Source organism: Zophobas morio, unplaced genomic scaffold, assembly GCF_036711695.1.
Source record: "Zophobas morio isolate AGI-343-1 ecotype UQ-CSIRO unplaced genomic scaffold, CSIRO_AGI_Zmor_V1 ptg000017l, whole genome shotgun sequence".
NCBI lineage: Eukaryota > Metazoa > Arthropoda > Insecta > Coleoptera > Tenebrionidae > Zophobas > Zophobas morio.
The window spans coordinates 17,230,210-17,254,276 of record NW_026972122.1 but is presented as its reverse complement, the minus strand read 5'-3'; the positions used below and the strand labels follow the sequence as shown (position 1 = coordinate 17,254,276).

The 24,067-nt window shown below is 32.9% G+C and overlaps 2 protein-coding genes across 2 annotated transcripts; both read right to left on the bottom strand.

Annotated features, from left to right (window-relative positions):
* Positions 1-1,106: 1,106 nt before the first annotated feature.
* LOC135129974 (dnaJ homolog subfamily B member 13-like) lies at positions 1,107-7,364 on the bottom strand. Its single transcript, XM_064057244.1, has 4 exons — positions 7,262-7,364; positions 6,989-7,210; positions 6,445-6,939; positions 1,107-1,362 (listed from the first exon to the last, which is right to left on the bottom strand). Exons 1-4 carry the CDS (start codon positions 7,327-7,329, stop codon positions 1,107-1,109), a joined length of 1,041 nt encoding a protein of 346 aa, XP_063913314.1. The 5' UTR covers positions 7,330-7,364.
* A 5,167-nt stretch (positions 7,365-12,531) lies between these two features.
* On the bottom strand, positions 12,532-21,630 carry LOC135130030 (protein RRP5 homolog). The gene is made up of 19 exons (XM_064057330.1): positions 21,458-21,630; positions 21,266-21,388; positions 21,054-21,218; positions 20,727-21,003; positions 19,990-20,156; positions 19,286-19,932; positions 18,972-19,230; positions 18,670-18,910; positions 18,380-18,621; positions 18,189-18,329; positions 16,875-17,076; positions 16,682-16,798; positions 14,631-14,814; positions 14,307-14,572; positions 13,897-14,243; positions 13,716-13,844; positions 13,408-13,666; positions 12,805-12,970; positions 12,532-12,746 (listed from the first exon to the last, which is right to left on the bottom strand). The coding sequence occupies exons 1-19, from the start codon at positions 21,536-21,538 to the stop codon at positions 12,584-12,586; spliced, it is 4,176 nt and encodes a 1,391-aa protein (XP_063913400.1). The 5' UTR covers positions 21,539-21,630; the 3' UTR covers positions 12,532-12,583.
* Between the last annotated feature and the right edge of the window lie 2,437 nt (positions 21,631-24,067).

Genomic DNA, 24,067 nt, shown 5'->3' with positions numbered 1-24,067 from the left:
CCTTCATGCTAAATTCGACAGTTTTCGTTGAAACTGAATGTTCTATAGCCGTAGATTGCATGACTCCGCGCTTCATTTTTCAAAAACTGGTAGATGCCCCGACGAGCTTCTGTAAAAAAAAAACTCTAATATTTTTTACTAACTAATTTTATTAACACTCTTCTTGAAGGTTCAAACATCACTCTCGTTACAACTTTCCAAATACCCTATTTACTTACAATTCTTGCTCATTCTAACAAATATGTTTTTTCCAATTTCTACTAATAAAATGCTCACTTTGTATGTTAAATCTCGCTATTAAAACAATTATAGCAACACTTTATTCACACTGTCATTGACAACACGAATAAAGTAAAAAAACTAAAAATTCGCACTACCACTGAAATTTTCGTTCTTATGGATGTGTGGATATTCAACTAAAATTTGTAACGCTTGATAGTCCACCTCCTGTAAAACAATCCTAATGAAAGTCCAGGGGCGTCGTTTGAATTTGACCGTGGCGAAAGTACAGGCAGCTTAGGCAATTTACCTTCTTCAAATGTTCATCATATTAGTAATAGTACAATTAATATTTATGTATATGGATTACCTAAACAATAAATTTTTTGAAAAATTTTGCGAAATTGGAAAAAATCTTGTATGATACACGTGAATAAACGAATTTTATCCACTCAAAAACATTATTACACTCACCTTCGCCTCGTGTACTAAACTGTTTTTTCGTTGGATAAAATTCACTTTTATGCACTTATACCATAAATAGCTATTTCACATTTCCTGTCGATGAACCGACAAGTGCTTATAATTTTTGCTTACTTATTGCATTATTATGCACTATTTTTATTGGTTCATCGTCCGGGTTCACTGGCTTATTGGTCACATTGCAGACTTCTTTCAGATTGTACATTAAGTTATTCCTCTACAACTATACCTTCCAGTATTCCAGTATAGTGGAATCGATGAAATTCTCACCGACGATTTATTGATAAAAAAAAAGACAGTAAAAGTTCGGATGTAGTAGTTACAGTAATTATTTATTAATCAGAAATGATTTTACAAAGAAATTATAACATTTTCATATAAAAATTATTGCTAGTAAATTATAGTTAAGTAGGAGGAAGTTGTTCATTGAAGTCGACACGTAAAATTTTGTCAGCTAATACTAATTTATTTACTGTTTCATACTGATTAAACCCTCCTCCAATTTTAGCTAATTCAAAACCTTTTCGAAATAATTCTTTACAAGCTTTTGGTAGATATTTAGGGAACGAAATACTAAAATTAATTACCAAGTTGCCACGTCTCGGGTAGTCGTCCAGAATAGGCATTCCTTCATTTTCAACAATTTTCTCGTATCCAGGACTGAAAACAATAATTAAGTATACCGGGTGCCGCATCCTAGTTTGGACATAGGGAATTAATATGGGGATTTGATTTTTATTTTATAATATCTCCTCAGATCACTTTAAAGCTACTATTCAGTGATGCATTTGCATTCACGTGGTTCATGACCATCGTGCAACTGTCAGTGTGTGGCTGGGGCTTCTAGGACACCATGTCATTGGATCATTTTTCATCAAATCTGGATGAAATAAATGCTCAGAAGTACAACAATATGCTAGCTCAGCAAATACTTCCTGGAATTCGAAGAGTGCGGCATCTGCAGCAGGTCTTTTACACGAGGGACAGAACTTTTAGCCATACAGCTCGCATAAATGTTGTTTTTTTGAACCAGCATCTTCTGCAACGTTGGATTGGAAAGTTCGGAACTATCCATTGGCCTGCGCGTTCGCCGGATTTAAATCCCTGTGATTTTTTTTTGGGATTTCTTCAATACCGTATTACCGTCTGTATTCGAACAATACTAGCTATGTAAATAGACACACGCTGAAACAGGTTGCCTTCAGATGTCACCTCAAATACTGATCAACACGCGTAGGAGTTTGAAAATCGACTTACTTACTGTACACTGTACAGTAGCCGAGGATGACCTTTTTGAGGAATTTGTGTAAATAGTGCAATACTCCAGATTTGTACAATATTTCATTACTTCATTCGTTACCTATTGTTGTTAAGTTTTGTTATTTGTAGTTATCTAGATGCTTTATTAAAAGGTTCTTTTCAAAACCGCCAGCTGTTGTTTTAACGGTAAATCTTATTATCACATAATAAGAACAAGCAGGGATTTGCTTTTTGATCGCATTTTAATGAGATTTTAGTAATAAAAACTCGTTAAAATCGACCAGCACTAGGAGCAACCTCATAAAATATCTTTTGCAAATTGGGCATTTATTTTGTGTCATTTGTCCTACAATAATCGTTAGAATAAAATAATTCAATTTTCAGTTTGAGTTGTTCAATGAGGTAGCGCGAGTAAATTCCTAGCTTGACGGGCCCACAGGATGTCTCCAGGATGCTGCCGATGGAGGTGTTGAGGAATACGACCTGCTCGAAGGGCTTTATGTCTGGCTTCTGGGATACGACTTGGGCGCAGTTGAAGATGGTTCGTGTGACGGGGTCGCGCAATATAACCAGGAGTTTCGTGGAGAAATTCATGTGCTACACCCAGCTCCAATGAATGGATTGTGCGTTTAATTTGTCCTACAATAATTATCACACTGGATAAAATAGTCATATTTGAAATGTTCAGTCATTTCTGAGTGAGAATCAGGAATAATTTCTAAATTCACTTTGACATCTCGATTTTCCGCGGCTAATCCAAAGACGCTATCGACGAACTGAAGCGACAAATTGGGCCGAGCGCTAATTTTAAAAAACGATTTTTAATGCCTTTTTACAGTGAACGGGCTCGATACAAAGATTTGAAAAAAATATATTGGCCGATAGCTCTCCTTTACCTCCACAAATGCATCACACAAGAATAGCTTTAAAGTGATCTGGAAGATATTATTATAAAAGAAAAACCATTCCCTTATATCCAGACTTGGATTCCGCACCCAATATAAATAGATTACACATTTGTTTACAACTGCTAGGCACGCGTTTAAAAAAAATTGTTAGAAGATTATTTCGACACAACTTCTAACGCCCCTGAAGTACTTACATACATATAAATATAATTTGGTTTTGGGACTTTTATTTTTTTTTTTGAGAACCTCTGTAAATTAAAATAAAGCTATATATCTAATGTTAAAGTAAATGTAAAGAAACGTTCTACACGTATGTTCGAAATGAGTTTTTCTTTCCAAAATTTTGTGATGACGTCATCAACATATTGGCAAGGACACGTATATCAATTTGAATAAATGCAGTGTAATAAAATCAGTGTGTAATCAATAAAATAAATCGACTCATTCATTAATTTTTTGTAATAAATCTCAAGTGTTTATTCGGCAAAATTTTGAGATGCAGATAAAAATTTACCATGTTTACGATAACTTTAAAACGTCTACAACATTTCAAAGCATTCGATTTTGCAGTTTCTCATTTAGGTAATCAATAAAAAGTTGACTCATTTATTAATTTTTTTGAGCGACCTGTCTAAGCAATTCTAAAAAATATGGATGCAGTGATAAATCATGAGTTAGGCTCATCATATGTTGCACATTTTAGATAGGATTTATTCCTCAACATGACGTCATCACATTATTGGTGGGGATGATTAGACAAAGTTTGAAATCGTCACAGACAGAGGACAGATCGACAGACAGACAAAAGGAAACGGGAGTTCTATGTTTTTGTTCTCTAGGGGTCACGATACATCGAGAAGATATGAAACTGTCCAGTTGCCCGATGGACTCGATTACAATACTTCCTTAGTTTACGCTCGGGAAGTGGAAAATACTCAACTTGTAATAGTTTCACATTATGGTTACTGGGTACTGCTGCATGGTAATATTCACCCCAGTCCTAAACCTAAATGTACGTCGATATATACGTTAACTTGTTGACTATACAGTGTCCATATGTACTTCCCGTGTTAAGAAAGTATTTTAGTGGCTACTTTCATATTTTTTCAACATTTCATGACCCCAAGAATACCGAAACAATAATAGGTACCTATCCCGTTTCTGTTTGTTTGCAGTACGAGTCGATTCTTATAAGGCAGATAATGTCCGCAGCTACCGGATCGATGTTTTTCCAAACTATATATGTGTGTTACGAATATCGTGTAGATAGTTAAATGCTAACCAAAGTTTTTCTAATAATATCCACCATCAATGTGATGACGTCACCTGGAAACTCTGCATAGTAAACGTTATTTAAATTTTATAAAATAACATTCCTACACGTATAGTTTATGAATCCATCTTGATTTTTATTTCCTGAGCGTAAGCTACCGATTTTTGCCAAATTTTGTATGTATCAAAAAAATCGAAATCGCACAACAGCATTTTACAATGTAACTTTCAAACTGCAAAATCGAATGCACTTAAGTCTTGCAAACGCTTTAAAGTTATAGTAAGGAGGGTAAATCTTTAATCAAAATGTATCCTTTACCCCTCTCCAAAAAATTAAAGACGTCATCTTAAAATTTTGACGAATAAAATGATATCTAAAATGTGCAAAATATTATGAGTCTATACTTATGGTTTATCAGTACATTCATATTGTTTAGAATTGCTTATACATGGTAACTCATATCTTTATTTTAAGTTAGAGGGATTATCGTAAAAAATAAAATTTTCAAAATCAAATCTTATAATTTTTTGAGCAAACTGGATATGGGGAAAGTTTCGTTTAAATAACTTTTGGTCCTTTTTTGAGCTTCAGCTGCCAGTCTAGAAGATCTAATCTTAATTATCAAAAAGTTTATTAACAAATGCATAGCCTTGAATGCTTTTTGATTTCAGACTGTAGGTATGTTCTTGCTACATTACTGTCGTTCGTATTCAACTTAGCTATATAAACAAATACTTATCTAGATCTCTGGACAACGATAACAGTTTTTCTTGTGGTTAAGGAAGGTAACCGTCAATTTTTCAGTAGGCAATTATACTGACAGACATATTTCATCAAACTTTTTAAAATTTATCGTGCAAGTGCACTGTATACCTACAAATATATATGTATAAACAAATTTATTACAACGCCTGCCAAACTATTTTGTTATAACATGTATTTTTTTTACAGTTCGACTTCCCACCATTAATGTAGTAGCAGTAAACGAGGAGGTGAGCAAACAACGTGACAGTTAAAACCATGTATATTGTAATATATGTGATTAACGATTATTGATTACGTTGTAAATGGTATTTTGTTTTTTAAGTTTAGTTATTTTGGTACAACAGTACTACTTCTGTTTCTTAAGCTAATTTCAAATATTTTCTCCATTTTAACTCTAGTTCAGAAGTTCCGCAAGTTTCGAACTTTAAGATCATTACTTTCAAGTTGTTTGTCAATGCTTATCATCATTTAAATATTCTTCTGTCTTTTCCTGTGATGAGGAAATCTAATAAAATCTGTTGCAAAATTATTATTTTGGAGATGCTCGGTTGCTACAAACCAACATTGATATAATAATTACAGAGCAGCGCAGTAGTAACATGCTTAAAATTAATTTAAAAAACTAATTATAGCTTTATAAAGACGCACATCTTTCTTATGCAGGATTAGTTTAAGTATACAAATAAAAGGGGACAACTTTACATTTGGCTAGTTCCTTCAAAGTAATCACATTAAAGCATGTTTTACAATTTTTGTATCAAGACTTTTAAAAGTAGATGTTCTGTCTCTAAATATATCAACTTTTTTAGGAACGGGAAATCTAGAATGGACACACCCCTAAACTATTGAACTAATAAGTGATTGATTATTTTTTAAATCAATTTTCAATGTTTGATAATATACAAAACTGTGTCTCTGAATTTGAATTTTCGGGAAAATAACTGGTACACCACGTTTGGAATGTATGTGTTTTGTTCCTTCTATAGAACAAAATTTTTATAAACAGGTATACTAGACGACAAACTGATTTGAAAACAGGGCATTGAGTGTTAATTTAAATAATCCGCAAACCTAATGATTTTACAGTAAATATAGTAAACATCAAAAAAAAAACTGTAGAAAATATAATCAAAGGTAGGTGCTTTAGAACCATTCTGAAAATGAGAAGAAAAATTCACTGTTAATACAATTTCGCAATAAATTTTGAAATTGATGACTAGATAACAGAATATTCACTTTACTAAAGGTTTTTTTTACTTTATTTCTCTTTATTTAAATATCTGAAACGTAAAATAGATATGTATTTCTCATGGTATCTGCAGCTCCATGCAAGTAACCTGTTTATGACAATTTTGTTGGGATTACATATTTATGGCTTATTTAAGCCACCGGATAACATAAATGGATAGAAAATAGAATTATATACACGATAAAAGACCAAATTAAAATCAGTTACCTATAAAAATCAGTTTTGAACCGCCAAGTAAGGTTATCCCCTTTGTAGTCATAGGAAACAAAATTTTTGGTTTTACTAACTAGATTACGTCAGTTATTGGTACCCTAATTGTTCTGTGGTCGATAGTATTAACCGTGACAGTGGTGCCCATTAAAGCCTCTTCTAAAGTTACATCATATATCATCAAAAGATCGTCCTCTTTCCTTGAAAAAGTTTCATCAGGTCTATCTTCAGTAACAAAAATCACATCTGCAGGGGTTTGGTTTGGATTTTGATCTCCTTCTTCAGGAAACAATAATTCAGTGCCAGGTCTTATCCCAGGTTTTATTGGTATAGTAAGAATTTTTTCTTTGACTTCTGTTTTTGTTTTTTCATCATTTATATAAACAAGACGATGTATTTTCATTTTTTTAATGCCTCCGAAGAAAACTTCATGTAAAGTTAAACATAAAGGATGCGTTATTGGTGGTTGCTTTTGTTGAAACATTTTTCCATGTTTAGTCATGCATTCATACGCTGGATTTTGCAAATAATCCAGTAAATTGGCATATGGAGATGTTGTTCCAAAAAAATCTCTGGAACTTATTCTTCCAGAATCATTAAAACACATTTAAGAACTTTTACCTGTATGTCCGCATTGCATCTCCATGATAATGATATGGTTTTATAAATTCATCTGGTCCTGGTACGCCTCGCTTTAAACCTTCTTCACCATATTGATCAAAAACAGCCCTGCGTAAGGGATCACTTAGTACATCATATGCTTCACATATGAGAGCGAACACGTGTTTGGCATTTTCTTTTTGAAGTTTTTCTGGATTAAACTCAAGAGCTAAATCTCTATAACTAGGATTACCCATTACATGCATCTTACGATTGTATACATTTCATTCTTACGCCTTTTTAATGTCTAAGTCAGTACAGTTTCTTGGCACTTGTAGAACTCCATAAAAATCGATTCCCATTGTGATTTCTTGAAGGGTGATAATGTTAATGTCATAAAAATATATGACAGTTTCGATGAAAGACATTTTTTTGCCTAGCACTCTGTTTTAAATTACTTTGTACTTGTCAAAATATTATACTATTTTTTTATAGTCATTCACTTCTTACGAATATAAAGTAATAAGTATCCGAATTATAAAAAATTATAGACTACAATTGTTCAATTAGAAATTATACTTTTATGTACTCATTATGAGTCCATACGACAAAGCGGTCATGTTTTAATCGTGACTTTATTCCAGTCTACACGTGATATAATCACAATCAGTAAACGATAGTTTGACCAGTTACTAAATATATACAATCCTTTTACTCCATTGCGGAGCACAGGGCCTTCACGAAGCGCCTCCACCGCTTTTTTCCTTCGCCACTCTTGCGAGTTCTTTCCATCCTTTCCCCATTTTCTTGCGCTCCTCTTTGGTTTCTCTACTCCAGGTTAAACGTGGTCTTCCTCTGTTTCGTTCTCCTTTCATAGTCCATTTCATTTCAATGGATGTCTGTGGATGGCATCATGTTGATTTCTCAAAGTGTGCCCTATCCAATTCCATTTCCTTCCTTTATTACTTCCCAAGCGTAAGCGTAATTTTGCTGAATAAATCCTATCTAAAATGTGATTTATCATTCCATTCATATTTTTTGGATTTGCACATACAGGGCGACTCAAAAAAATGAATGAAATGCGTGAATTAATTTTATTGAGTTAATCAGGAACCACAAAACTGAATGCTTTGAAATCTTGGAAATGTTTTAAATTTAGCATAAGTATGGTAAATTTTTGATCAAAATGTATTTGCTCATCCTCCCTAAAAAATTGACGACGCCACCTCAAAATTTTTCTGAATAAATCCTATCTAAAATGTACAAAATATGATGAGCCTGTACCTGTACTTATTGTAATTTATCATTCCATTCATATTTTCTGGATTTGCATATACAGAGTGACTCAAAAAAATTAATGAATGCGTAAATTTATTTTATTGATTTACCCAGGAACTACAAAACCGAATGCTTTGAAATCTACTGCGAAAAAAAAACATAATAGGCATGCAATCGTCACGTTTCCGACAGCAAGGGAAGTACTATCCAAAACTATTGACCCCAATTTTTTCCTTTCTTACTGGTTCTTGCACAAATCTTACCCATAGTTCTTTATTTGTAATGGTGTTGGGCCTGCAAATTTTTAAAAATTTTCGCAGACGTGTGTTAATAAAACTGCGCATCTCAACTAAAATGTATTATTATTACCGACAGCTGTAATTTACATTTTAGATCACACACAAAAAAATGGCACGCATGCCGTGTTTTGATAAACAGTGGTTCTCAAAGCCATTTTATAACCACGTTGCAAAAACTTTAAAAAATTAAAAATCAAACTTAAAAAAAATCGATTGCATCACTGCCAAATTGTAAACGGAGAACACTTTGAACATTTATTGTAGTCCCACTATAGTTCATTATTTATTAGTATTTTCAAAGATGACGTGATTTTGCAATAGTTGGTGTTTTTTGTGATCTTTTTTTCTATTTTAACTTCCCGAGCGTAAGCGAAGGAAGTATTGTAATCGAGTCCATCGGACGAATGACCATTTGTATGTTTTCTCGACGTACGTGACCCCTACAGTACGAAAAAAGTAGTCTCCCGTTTCCGCCTGTCTGTATCCATTTTTATTAGACAAGTAATCTCCGAAACTGCTGGACCGATTGTTTTCAAATTTTGTATGTATGTTAGAAATATCATGTAGATGGTTAAAAATGCTATCCAAAATTTGGCTAATCATTCCCACCAACAATTTGATGACGTCATCTCAATGAACCGTATTTTAAAATGAGTTGAATGGTACAAAAAAATATACTGGTATACTTGTAGTATACGAATCCGTTTTCAGTTTTTTCGCTAAACGTTAAAATTTTCGCAAAAACACCCATACGTTATAAAACGTTTTATTACCAACACACAGCAAAAGCGTTCGTGGGGCAGTGAGTCAGCGGCTTTCTTAGCAAACCGGCTGAATACCGTCGAAGTTAGCTCTTTCTTTTCTTTTTCGTGCATTGATATAACGCTGTGACTAGAATTAAGTATATCCATGTTCATAACGCTATCACAATTTTTTTATTGCTCAAATTAAAAACGAATCATCCCATTTTCTCGAAAATGTGAAGAATACGCACGTTTTTATATAATAATGATTACTTAAATAAGAATTATAATGTTCATAACATTTTGTTCGATTGTGGTTTAATTAATAATTTTAATCCTCTGTTTTGAGAAGACAAACTCATTCAAATGAAACTAAGTTCTGCGTGACATTCTTTCGATGTGTAAACATAAATAAACACTTGAGTTTCAGATTGCTATTACTTAGTGCTGAAGGACAAGGGGTGATATTTATTGCCTCTGGTTTTTACTTTACAGGGGAAAATCGTAAAATCAAATTTTATAATTTTTGAAAGAGCTGAATTTGCCGGATTATATTTACAGACTTCGACAAATTTTTTATTGATTTTCTTAGATTTGCTTATACATGGTCATTCAAAAAAAAAATTTAATCACTCAATTTATTTTATTGAATAAATCAAGAATTGCAAAACCGAATACTTTGAAATCTGGCAGACATTTTAAAGTTATTGTAAGCATGGTAAATTGTTAATCAAAATCTATTTATTTATGCCCCCAAAAAATTGATCACGTCATTTCAAAATTCTACCCAAAATGTACAAAATATGACGAGTTTTTTTATTTGTGATTTATCACTGCAATCATATTTTTTAGTTGTGCTTAAACATGTGGCTCAAAAAAATTAATGAATGAGTCTATTTTATTGATTAAATCAGGAACGGTTCACTCCATTTTCCCAGAAAATTCTGGGAATACAATACTGTTATTTTCAGTATTAAACTGCACCAATCCAAGTTGATATACGTGTCCTTGCAAAAATGTTGATGACGTCATCGCAAAATTGTGTAAAGAAAAAACTCAACTCGAAAATGCTGGATATGTTTCAATGTACTTCAGAAGCGAGGGAAGTTCTGTCGAAACAACTTTCGACCAATTTTTTGTATCAGTAGAAATAACTTCTGAAATTAGTTTTTTTATTCTGCATCAGAAAATGTCAAAAAAATAAAAAATGGGTGTTCCATTAAAAAAAAGTACGCGACCTTGTGTGTTAAACCGAAAGCGATAAAAAAAGTAAATATATTGTAATCAAGTCGCCATGTTTAACTATATATCCATACAAAATTTCCAAAAAAAAGCTTTTCAAGTAACAAAGTTATTCAATCGTTCCTGGACCTTATACTAACCCTGCATAGTTAACAGCTCCTCATATTCGGACCGTTTTGCAGGACTACACAGCCCCGTAGCTACGGGGGGGCAAGATGGGGCTGAGCCCCCCCTAGCAGTTGTAGTTGTCCCCCCAGGAAGACTTACACATTATAAATTTCAAATTAGTAATAAAATTTCAATATAATGCCGATTGCCGAAGCATATTTGTTAGCCCCACCCACGAGCCCTTTATTTTCTTACAGGGTATGTTATTTGGCAATATCACCCTAACGTTGATGTTGACCATATAAAAGAACGAACTGTCATGTCCAACGCGTGGAATTGTATCTCATACGCTAGAACCAGTTTGATTACAAATATATTTTTATTTTGGACTATTTCAACATAATATAACATTTCAAGATCACAAAGCTCTGGTCCTGTGGTTGAAAAATTAAAAAGGACATGGAGTATTATTATTTGAAGTAATATAGTAATATAGAAGTAGTTTTTTACCAGCTGTAAACACTCCTAGCGACGCACTGGCTACGACCTTGTGGACCAGATCAAAGCGTCCCCGCTACTCGCCGTAAAACACACCTTACTTCAACTGGGGAATTGCAGCGGTGAGATAAATTCCCGCGTACTGGTCATGTCACATTTTATTCCATAGCCTACTACTAAATATACAAAAAAATAAACTGAAACAAATTGGTTGTTACCTAGTGTTATTGGCCACTGCACGAATTTTTGGATGCAGTAGGTACAGCTTTTTATGAATTTACATTCTCTGTTTTAATCAGAATAGATCGCCCGGCGCATCCAAATTATCCAAGATTGGATAACTTGGTTTTTCTGGCTTCTGAAAAGTACCGTACCAATTTTTTGGACTTTGACAGGTTTTTACGAAAATTTAATAGCGTAAAAAATCGACGTTTACAATTATTTTAATGCTCTTTCAAATGTAAAAACTGAGAAAAAATAAAGTAGTAATCTGAGTGTATTATTAAAATATGTATAAGTGTATACATATTTACATGCAGCCCCCTCTGTCGACAAATTTGCCCCCCCTGAATAAGTTTTCTAGCTACGGGGCTGGGACTACAGCGTAATCAGTCCTCTCCCCTATTTTAAGGAAACAAAATCAATAAAATTTAATTTTCTTTTATACGGCCACTAATGCTTGTACGTGATTATGATCGAATTCTTTCGAAGTATAAACATAAACACTCGAAGTTAAGCACATAATTGTTAAAAGTACATTTTTCCCTTGGTTATCTGCTTTAAATAATGTATTTTCTATCGTTCATTTCTGCAGACCAAGCCTCCTTGCAATTTGGGCGCCTGCGGCGCAGGGATTCCGGGGGGTTTTATTTATTATTTATGATTTTTTTTTGACTTTATAGAGGTTATCACAAAAGAAAAATCGCAAAATCAAATCTTATAATTTATCAAAAAGGGATTTGTTGGACTGTACATCAGTGGCGAGGGAAGTACTATCGAAATGAATTTCCACCAATTTTTTTTTTATTCTAGCCGCTACAACTCCTGGTTGTTGACCTAGTCATCTCGTGAAGGGCACGTGATCATCTTATAGCTTGGGTTTTTAATGAATGGCTTGGTTAACTATAAGTACTATAGAAAATATAATTATTCCTAAGTTGAAACAAACGCAAGTTCATCGAAAATCCTTCATTGAGGTGAAGTCGTTACGCAAATCGACAGTATAGTGTTAAAAGAAAAATAACGATTTTTATAATGTGTAGTAAATCAATCAACAAAAATATTTTTTAGTAATATTTAGCAGTAACATTAGATAAAATATTAAGAAAATTGCAGAATCTCTATTGGGAAACAAGAAAAAAAATAACGACACTTGACTATGAAGATGAAACAGAAGTGAAAAATAAAAACATTTTATTAACTCTAATTTACAACACCTAATGAAAAAATTACGTTTCTCCTAATGTAGTAATGTATCCTTTTGCTAGATTTTTTACTTTTTCAACTGTTTCCGGTGTACCATGTTGTGTTTCAAAGTTAATGAATTTTTGAAAAAGAATTTTCATTAATTTTACACCAAGTTTTTGTGTAACAGCTTTTTCAAGGATTTTCCTAAAAATATATGCACTTTAACAATGATCGAATTTCCTCTTGGACAATATAAACGTACCTTGCAAACTCAATATTTTTTCGTTTGACCATTTGATCTACGTAAATAATCCAAATATTCACTTTTGATGGATGCATACCCAAAATAGTCTCGAAATTTGCTATGGCGTTTTCTTGATCACCAAGCTGACACTCCAAAATTGCGAAACGCACCAGAAGATCAAATTCTGAAAAAATAAAATATCTAAAAAATTATATTCGCAAGGATATATTTAAGGCACAACTGGAACGTTAGCAGTGTACTTCAATGATCTACTCGTTAAAACAGTAAAAAACAGGACAGCTCTGTCACCAGTCAAGTAACGAAAGTCGTGAGTCGAACTTGTTTTTCGTAAACAATTCCATAAAAAAAAAACAATAACCACCAAAAAATTATCCACCAATTTAACAAAAATATTACTTGCTGTTAATTTTATAGTTATAATTTTTACGGTTGCATGCAACAATACACTGATCACAAATTATCGTGGAGTGGTAGGAAATTATTTCATTTACATATGCTAAGGCTTTTTGTTTTTAAAATTTACTGATATGTAATTTTGTAAACATGCAATTGACAAATCTTTCAGTGCCTGAGAGTTACTTAATGTTATGTTTAACTTACGTCTCTTTTTATCTAAGATAGATTTAAGCGCAGCTTCTTTAATATTTCGTGCCTCTCTAAATTTATTTAAAGAATAGTATACCCGACCAATTTCTAGCCACATTTGTGTGCTTTGTTTTTCTTTGGATCTTAGCTTTTTAATTTTTTCCTCCATTTCTAACAATTTTCCTGAAGCGGCAAGTACTTTTATAACACTTAAATACATCTCCAATGAATCATTGTACTTTACAGCTTCTTCAAACAATTTTTCAAACGACTCCTACAACATGTTCATGAAAATTAACAGAAAAAAAAAACGTATGCTTTACCTTTGTCCCATACATATTTTCCAGATTTAGTAACGCAACCCAAATATTAAACTTTTCTTTGACCAATGTCATGTTAATTGTTTCTATTGCTCGTCTTCCAACACTTCTAGCTTTGTCTAACTCTGTGGCCTACAATAATCAGATCAGAAAAAGAAAAGATATATTAATTATTAACTGATACCGCAACATGCATTGAAATATACTGCAACCATAATTCTGACGAATTTGGATTAGCTAAAAGCATTCGATCAAACTGTTCAGCACTTTGGGGGGAAATTGAAGTATCTATCAATTGTTGTTCTATTTTTGCAATTCTTTCCTCTTCTTTTTTAACTGCTTCTCTTCTTTCAGTTACAGACATTTTTTTCTTTTTACTGTTTTTCACTTCTTCATTCTCTTCCTCTTCTGAAGAAGACTCACTTTCAAATTTGTTGTCATCATTTATTATGTAAAATGCATTGGTTCCAGATAAAACCGGTTCACTATTTGTCTCTTTATAACTTTTATCTGTAGAGGATGTTAAGGGCGCTAAAAGAAAGAACAAAAATGTACAGAACTATACCATAAGTCATATGTAATGAAAATCATTACCCTCTTCGTCGCTGCCGTTCTCGGAATTGTGAAACTGTTTACTGTATTCATTTGTAATGCTTTTTTCATTTTGGTTCACGCTACTTGTTTCAATAATTATGTCAGAACTACTACTAATACCTTCATCTTCATCTGTAACAATATCTTCAGTGTCTTTTCTTATTATTTTTAGTTTACTTTCACGGCGAATTAATTGTTTCTCGGTCTTTTTCTTCAAAGAACGCACATATTTTTTGGGTAAACCTATAATGCGATTTCCAAGACGTCTAAAATACAATCAAAATAAAAATGTATTCACCTAATTTATTCATTTTTTAAACGTACCTGTAAATAATAACTTTCAATTTATCCGTACACAAATCTGATATATTTGTCATACAACTTAGAGGTATATATACTAATTGCCTGTTGCAACATTTATCGTTTAAAACTCCGATCACATAAGGTTTTGTAATCAATAAGATTTTTGCTGTGCACGATGAATGGAAGGATTTGTTGACAACCCCATCTAAAATGAAAATAACCAAATATAAATATTTATATTATATATCGTACTTTACAGTGAAGATCATACAATTTTATACTGTAAGTGTATACAATGCCGAAATTAGGTGTCATTTAATGATTACTGTTTAACGCTTTTAATAAATTAATTAATATAATTCCAAAGTAAGCTACTTTACAGAATGAAATTTTATATATCTCTACACCAGTTTTATGTATATTTAAGCGTTAAGCTTGTATTAAAAGCAAGAGAATTGATGCAATAATATGTACTGCTATAATAGAATCTTTTCGAAACAGCACATCAATAAAGTTTAGCAGATTACCAGTTCTGGTTTGGACGAGTCATTTTTCAAACTTGAAGGGTGCTCTCTGATGTCAGGATCAGCTTTTTACAGTGGTGGTCATTGCAAATACCGTATAAAATAATAATGAGTATGTATATTTTTAGTGTGCATTTTCAATTTTTGTTGTGTAACAATGTCAACACGGAAATCAATTGCAATTATAGGGAAGGTGCTTGATAGTCAACTACGTGAGGTTATCGAATTTTTAAAGCAAGAGGCAGAAAAGGGCATACAAATTCCTGTTGCCACTCTTAATATTCAAATCGGGTTCAAAAAGCGGTGATCACTACTACGATATAAACCATAATAATTTTATGAAGTAAATTGGAAACCAACTGTTGCTAAATTTGCCGCCACAATCGGTTTTGGTAGGAGTAATTGATAACGCGTCTTATCATAACGTTGCCACTACTCGCGATCCAACCACCGTAACGAAGAAGCAGGACATGATAAAGTGGCTGGTGGAAAGAAACATTCCCAACAATGGAAAAGCTCTACAGCATCATCAAGCAACATAAAGGGAAGAATGTACAATGTACTGGACACCGAGTTGTTACAACATGGCCATCGCATTCCAAGGTTGCCACCCTATCATCCAGAGCTTGATCCAATAGAAAAAATATGCGCTCTGGTTAAAAATTGGGTGGCAGCCAGAAATGTGACTTACAAATCAGAAGACGTGAAGAAGCTGGCCAAACAGAGATTTGATGACATTACGCCTGCGTATTGGACCAAAATTTGTTTGCATGTAGAGAAAATCGTAAACGATGCATAGAAAAACAACATTTGTTTAACGAAGCAAGTGACGAATTTGTGTTCAATGTGAATACAAAAGATTTAGATAGTGAAGACGATTTATTGTCTAACGATGAAGACGAGAATCATGACCACTTTGGGATTTCTCCGATAGATTGGGATGAATTGGATTCCACTTGGGGCTTGGGAATCCATTATGATACATTTTTTAATAATAAATTTTTCCCATAAAACTGTGTTTTTTGCATATTTGTACTAGGGCGAGTAGGGGAATCAACCACTAATTACTTTTTAGAAACAAAATAACAATAATGTAAGTCCGACAGGAAGGATTAAAGTTGTATACCATCGCCAATTTTCGACTTTTACGTTCGCGATATTTTTCAATGGCCCCTATAAGAACAACATTCTCGACACCACTGGACCATTTCCTCCGCACAGCTTTCGATAACTCAATGTGTTGTTTCGAAAAGATCTATTTCAATTTTAATATGAAGGATGAATGTTAACACCAGTACAAAAGATTACGTTACAAATTGAATTTCAGAACTGGTAGGACATTATGAACTGTAAAAAATTATCTTAAAATATAAATAGTGAATGTTTGTGGTTTAAAGAACACGACATGCAGCAATTTCTAAATGCAACGTTCAATTATTTTAGTTAAGTGAAATTTTACAAGCATAGCTTAAGTACTGTGCAGAAAAACAATACAAAAAACGTTATCTTCATTTCAAATATAATATAGGACTAACTGAAAAAAATTACCTTGTAGTTTGTTTATTTTTTGATTTATACTATTTAGGGCACATATTTCAACAAGATTATCCAAAAAATTGTGCTCTAGAACAACTCCTTCTACGACTGATCCGACTTCACAATTTGCTATAAAAAAATGGAGGAAAATATAGAAAATGTTAAAACAGTAAAAACAATAACTCATAAAAAAATAAAAACTTACATGGTTTTAAGTGCTTAGGAATTACTCCTTCTGTATCATTGGCTAACGTTACATAACAAGTTCCATTTAAATCAATATTCTGTATTTTGCACTTCACTGGACTTCCGATTTTATGTTTAGTGAGCTTTGAACTTTTCTTGTGATACAAGTCGCTAATGTGTTTAATTTCTTCTAAAGTTTCTACAAATGACTTCAACACATCCTACAATAAATGTTATGAAATATTTGATATTTATTCAATTGTTTATATGTTGAATAGACAAGATTGGAGTACAAGTTCCTTATTTGAAAATATTTTTTTATGAAGTTTAAACATTTATTATTTATTAAGTTACATCCAGTGTCTCGCATTGAATTTTGTTTTACAGTATAGTGATATACAATGTATGTTGGTATTACAAAAATACTGAGATGCAAGCAATAAGTACAACGGAAGGCTCATGATATATTGTACTGGACGAACGGTTTATAGAAGGACACGTTTCCAACTAGATACGAATTTCTTGGCACTGAAATTATACATGCACCTAAAGTCGTCCTTGTTTTTGTCTTATACGTGAAGTTCGTAGAGCGGAAAAACATTTTGGATGCAAAGTTTGGTAACCAAACTAGTATTTTTGCTTTGCTGTAGCAAAACCTCAAACTGTGTGGCCAAAAATAACATAAAAGGAAAATAATGTGACACTTGAGAGTGATTTGTCAGAAATTGAAACTTTTTTCTTCAAAATGTACACTTTTTTTTTATAAAGTATGCTGGGACGTTCATTAGTTCAAGTGAATTCTACGTTGGTATAAACTATTGTACCACCTTTTGCACTCAGAGAACTACTGAGGACAGATTGTACATTTAAAATTTCTCTGGTCGACTTTGCCGTTTCTTTATAATGAGGTATTGTCAAACATTTTATTACGTAATAATCAAAGAAAAAGGAAAAATGAGAGAATCCAATGCTTGCACCAACTTTAAAAATAACTTCTAAGCACATTTATTCCCATTCTCAACCCATTCATAACTCCCTGAATACTTGTTATTCAAAGAATAGCTTGATTTAAACGTTGACATTACATTTTCTTCAGTCTGTTTGGTAGTTGTTACGACAAATCAGCACAAATAACACTGAATCACCATGTATATTTTAGTGTATACCAATTGTAGTTTAGTTCTTGAGTAATAAAGCGTTATTTTAAATTTGTTTCAAATTAACATTTTCCGTTGTATGTATCTGCTCTTTAAACAAAATACTACCACTTTTCAAGCTAATAACGTAAGTAACAACTTTTTTTAAAGGTATGTTATAGATGAGAATTTCTTACCTCCGGGCTTGTATTTGATGAATCATTTGATAAAACTGACAAATCAATTTTTGGTAAGTCCAAATCCACGTTCAAAACTTTTGTAAGAATATGCTGCTGTTTCTCAAATTGTGGTAAAGACTCTTCACTATTGCAAATATTCTGGAAATATACAATAAATATATGTTTAGATTTAAAAAAAAATCTTTTACTTCTGTTGGGATAAATATTTTTTCAGAATAATCTTTTATAGGGGCTGAGACGTAAATCCCAGTTTGAGAATTTTCTTCAAATGAGCATCTTAAAATCATATTTTTTTTCAATTGGCGTAGTTTATATGTTTTAAGCGAATGCTTTTTGTACGCTAGAGACTCCCTCCTACTCATTATTGGAGCAGAGTTTCGATTATTAATACACAACAAACTATTAATTTTATCTCTCTCTTGATAGGTTTCTGCAAGATATATTATAATATTTCGATTCCCCCAAAAAAGTAACTTACTCTGTAAAATTTGACACAAATGTAAATTGTTACTCAAGTGGTTTGTGGGAATAAAAGCTTCAATTTTTTCTTGTCCCACTTTTAGCTTCAATCCTTCAGAATGAATCTTAACTACAGTACCATTTAAAAATTCACCAACTGCAATGTTCTTTTGTGCTTCTTCCAGGTTCACTGTGTCATTTGGAGCATTTAAAGATAGTTGAAGTTTATCGTTTTTAAAGCCTAAAATCCATACCGACACCTAAAACATAAAAGATGATGGCATTTAACTTGTTATTTTAAATGAAGAAAATTTTAGTTACCACTTGTCCAATAAAAAAATATTCCCGTGGATCCACATACCGTCCAGAATTTTCAGAATTTAACGTTTTATTACTAATCCAGCCTTTAATATCGCCATAAAAAGAAATTAACGCCCCAGATATCTTTGTTTGAACTACAAATCCAACGTGTTGAGATTTAGGCACTGCATCTTCTGGTTTTGATAAACACTTTTCAGAATCTAATAGACCTTGCTTTAAAGTGAATATCACATTGCCTTCAGTTGTAATATTTAATATTCTTAAAATAATAATAATAAAAAAATAAATGTGTAACAAAAATTACTAATACTTACCTCCCATCAACATGCATCCCAACTGAAAATTTCGCTTTCAAATTTTCGCTGTACTGTACATTAGACACATGCATATTGGGCACAAAACCTTGCACGTGGCCAGTTTTGACAATTAATCCTTTGGGAACAATTTTATCAACAATGAGTTTAACACACTGTCCAATGGCTAAATCTTTAGCACTGAAGTTTGGTTCTTTGATTAATTGTTTTTCAAATGTGCAGATATACAACTGTTCCATGTAATTGTAATCTAATATTCGACAATCATATTGTTTTCCAATATGATACCTGCTTCGAACTGCTTGAACAATATCAAACTGTTTTTCTTTGGGCAATGTCTTTAACAAACGTTTATTGGTAACAAATCCTATTTCATTTTTCCCTAACTGAATGTATAAACCTTTAGGTACGATTCGTAGAATCTTCGCGGAAACTATTTTTCCCAGTTCAAATTTAGGTTCAGTTAAATTTCCAAGTCCACGTAATGTAAGGTAAGTTACTTTTGTTATGGGTTCAACAAACAAAACATAAGCATCTACAGTAGTACCCTCTTTTAAAGTCGCTGCATTTACTTTAGAAAATTGAGTCTCGTCAATGTATCCAAAACAGTTCTCAAAAAATTGACCTCTGATGCCTTGTGGTGTTACCTGAAGAATTTTGTAAAATTAATAAATAGGTTCCAAAACTGATGAAGAATATTTTACCTCTTCAATTAATAACTCAACTTTCATGCCAGGAATGAGATGATTTAAACTTAAATCATTTGGTTGAATTTTACTGACGTGTTCTTGTTTAGCACTCACAGTTAAAGTAGTGGCAACATTGGACTCATCAATTTTATGAATTACACAATATAATGGTTCACCAACATCTAAAAAACATATTACACTATATCATAAATTAAGTTAGGTAAATATATCAGACTTTTAACGGTTATAGATGTGGAACAACAAAAGCTTTAAGATAAATTGTAGGATTGATTGATGTACACTTGATCTTCAGAAAATCACTGCTTTTTTTTGACAACTGATCACACGATCACTAAATCTAGCATAAAAGACATTACTAATGGATTTTATATTTTGCCATGTTAAGCTGGAATAATTATAGATAGATCACAAGAAGTCTTTTACCCTGGCGAATCTGCTTAATATAATACTATAGTTAATAATTCAGAAAATAAATTATCATTCGGTAAATAATCTCCTGAACCAATTAATATTCACAACATTACATGTAAAGAAGATAATGTTAACAAACAAAATATACTTTGTAATGCAATATTTCCTTGTAAATTATTTCACATCGAAATTCTGATATCTTTCAAGGCATGTAACTCTGCTAAGGTCTGAGTCATACAACAGATTCAAATAATAGCACCTGGGTAATATTTGTCACTTATTGAGTTTAGTTAATTAAATAAATAAATAAATATACCTACCATATTTTTGTCCTTTATCAATGTTCTTAAAAGGTAGAAACACTCTGCAGTTTTCTACACCCACTGTTAATTCATAACCATGATCAAGTTCTGATACAATATTTGCCCACACAAGTTCACCTTTTTTAAAAGCTTTATGCACTCTCTCTGAATTTATAGCTGTTGGATTAACAGTAGCTTGAACTTCATGGCCTTTTTCTGTTTTCTTAATTGAAATAATTTTTGCTGGCATTAGCTGACCAATTTTAACCACATTTCTCACAGACAAAGCATATGACTGAAACAGTTTAAATAAATATATTTGAGTAAAAATAGCATTTTACCCACCTCATTGTCTCCTGTTTTCAAACAGCTAGATAAATTTTTAGTGAATGTGTCTGAAATTGCGTTAATTGTAACTAGGCCAAATGTAAGACCAGAAAATTCAATCTGCACGGCTAGATTTGAAACATGCCTTACACAACTCAAAAGTAACATATCTTCTTGTATTTTCTAAAAAGGCAGTATTAACCAAGAAATTGATAAAGTATTATTCTCACATTGTAACTAAGGGTTCCTTGTGGTTTCAGTGACATGTGCCATGCTTGGTTTCTGCTTGAATCTTCTTTGGGTTGTTTAACTTTTACTTTTTTTGCTTTTTGATAATCGTCAACTCGAAAAAGCTGTAATTATTATTGGTCACTTAAGTGTTAAGAATTTTTAAGCTGTAAAATCCTCTGAAACTAACTTACATTATCTTCACGTTTACGTTTAATTTGTTCAACGGCAACAATTTTTTTCCCACCTCTAGGAAAACTATCATTTTGCAACATCTTCGGTGTACTATAAATCAGTTTTGCCAAACGTTTGGAAAATTATTCTCAACCACATCAACAAATGTACAATTTATTTCATTTACACACACCGTCGTCTTCGTTGATTCACTATTAAAGTCTCCCCAATCCCTTAAATGTGACATGTGAGGGCGCATACGTCGGGAGGGAAAGGAATCTGTAATGTCAGCTAAATGTCTGTCATGGTCTGACTTTTTGACACAATGACATCATGTATTTCGGTTTTTACTAGAAAAAGAGGCAAAATTTCGGTACCGGTGCCAAAATCACAACGCCATGGGCGTGGATCGTCTTCAAAGGGATATGCAGTAGGAAAATTTTTCTTTGAGGTGTTTACATTGTTATCGGAATGTGTCTCAGGAATTATGAAGCTGCATTCTGGATCACGTTTATTACTTGCTGGATAGCTTGAAGAAGTAGGAACAGGTAGCGGTGACTTGGAACCATGGAGGAACAAAGTAGGAACAGAGCCGGGTTTAAGTCTTTTATTTAAATAATAACAACTTCTCTCAAAAGTATAAATTATTGGAAATATTATCATGAAATGGTTTTAATGCCTATACATTCCCTTAGGTAAAAGATTCATGTTTGGGTACCTACTTGTAGCATTAAAAACCTTTTTGCACCACAACCTTTTGTTCACAGTGTTTGAAGGGAATCTGTGCATTATTTTGTGGTCTCTAGGATCCTTGATTACTCCACAAGCAGGCACAGAGCAATATTTTTTGGACATTTTGCTAATATCAATTCAAGCACAAACTGTTTTGGCGCGTAACAAAACGGATTAATTAAAGGTTCCTGTAACTCCCGAAGGGGGTGACATCTTTTGATATTTTCCCTTTTGACAAGTCGGACGATTGTAACCAATTGGAGAGACTTTAATAGTGAATCAACGAAGACGACGACACACACATTCGTTGTAAATACATGTGCTCAAACTTAACCTAACCTCAAACTTCACAACCAGAGCTGACACAGCTCACAACCAGAGAACATAGAGAAGCGTCATAGTTTAAATCAAAATCAAATGACGGTTGAGGACTTCTCAATTTATGTTGGTAGCAGTGTTTGTTTCTAACGAGGAATAAAAGTAACTAGAAGAAATGTCATAATATTTTTAACGACGCGTTTTATTTTCGACAAATTGACACTAGATTTACCAGAATATTACAAGCTGCTTACTGTTTCTGCCCATTCACAATGGACATAAGACATAAGAACGAGCGCATAACCATGGTAGAAGGAGACATGGTATAGGCATACGCATCGGGTGTGACGTCAAGTGGGGTGAAATTAGCGCGAAATTTAAAATACAATTCGTTATCCGACAACTAATTGACGTATTGGACAGAGCAATGACAACTCAAGCTGAAATTCCCTAGACTTCCCTAGCGAAGCTCACAAGAGTCACAAGGTCGTTGATGCCACCTAACGTCACAAATGGATGCGCAGACCATTTTTAAATTGGTACATCGGATGCCTATACCATGTCTCCTTCTACCATGCGCATAACATAATTTACGTTTTTGGTTTGTGTCTGGCTTATGCTTATTTACCTTCACAGTGGACAGATTGAACTCTGTAAGAATTGTTAAACTGCGCAAACGCATAACGGAATAACTCCCCGCTAAACATAGAAACGGCTAACCTCAAACTGAGTCAATCAGAGATTTCTTAGTAACCTAGATACGGCTATGGGCAGCAAAGAGTGGAACAACATGTATGAAAATAGTGTCGTCATATTTTTAGTTCTGTCTTTCTCTTACTCGTTGTAATGTGCACTACATACTAGTGTTATCTTCGTCTAATTCTAGCGACTGTTAACATTGGTTGATAATTTGGCGCACTGATTTAAAATGGTATAAATGAGAATCATAACTCGAGTTTTTTAACAAGTGGCAAACGAAAAGTTTCTAAGCAATCTCCAAAATGATTTGTAATGTTAAGATTAAAATATTACACGGACAAGATCGTTGGAATAAATTTGACTGTCGACTTCCCTTTTTTCGTACTTTTTCTTTATCATTCACACCGGCGAAACTCTTGAAAAATGACATAATACAATTTTCTTAGAGTCAAAAGTTTTTGTTGCCACGAACGTTTCTAACATAAATAGAGAATCGTATTGTATTTATTTGCATGCACAATGTTGAGAGCTTAAAACGAAAAAGAAAAAGGACGTACAGCTGTGGCAGGGCTATGAAAGTCTCAGCTGATTCCATAAGAAATACATGGGGAGCTTACGGAACGACATAAAGAGGTCACTAGCGTCACTAAAGGTGCTCCGACCTTGAAGAACATAGTTTCTTTTTCATTTTCAGGTTTTCGGTGAACGTTTTGTCTGGTTTTGTCAACAAGAAATGTCATATTAATTACGGAATCATAGGGGATGTTGGGTTATGGGGTTAAAAACAAACGTAAAATTTATGTTAACAAAGTAATAGATACTTACGATACATGTAAAAAATGCTAGAAAATTCCAGGCTAAAGAGGTCAACAAACTGCAGG

Coding starts and splice junctions, on each gene's coding strand:
- LOC135129974 (XM_064057244.1), bottom strand. CDS start 7,329: ATGGGAATCGATTTTTATGGAGTTCTACAAGTGCCAAGAAACTGTACT. Junction 6,940..6,988: donor GATGCAATGCGGACATACAG/GTAAAAGTTCTT, acceptor AATAAGTTCCAG/AGATTTTTTTGGAACAACAT. Junction 1,363..6,444: donor CCAATAACTGACGTAATCTA/GTTAGTAAAACC, acceptor TATTGTTTTCAG/TCCTGGATACGAGAAAATTG.
- LOC135130030 (XM_064057330.1), bottom strand. CDS start 21,538: ATGTTGCAAAATGATAGTTTTCCTAGAGGTGGGAAAAAAATTGTTGCC. Junction 21,219..21,265: donor AAGGAACCCTTAGTTACAAT/GTGAGAATAATA, acceptor CTGCCTTTTTAG/AAAATACAAGAAGATATGTT. Junction 21,004..21,053: donor TGAAAACAGGAGACAATGAG/GTGGGTAAAATG, acceptor AAACTGTTTCAG/TCATATGCTTTGTCTGTGAG.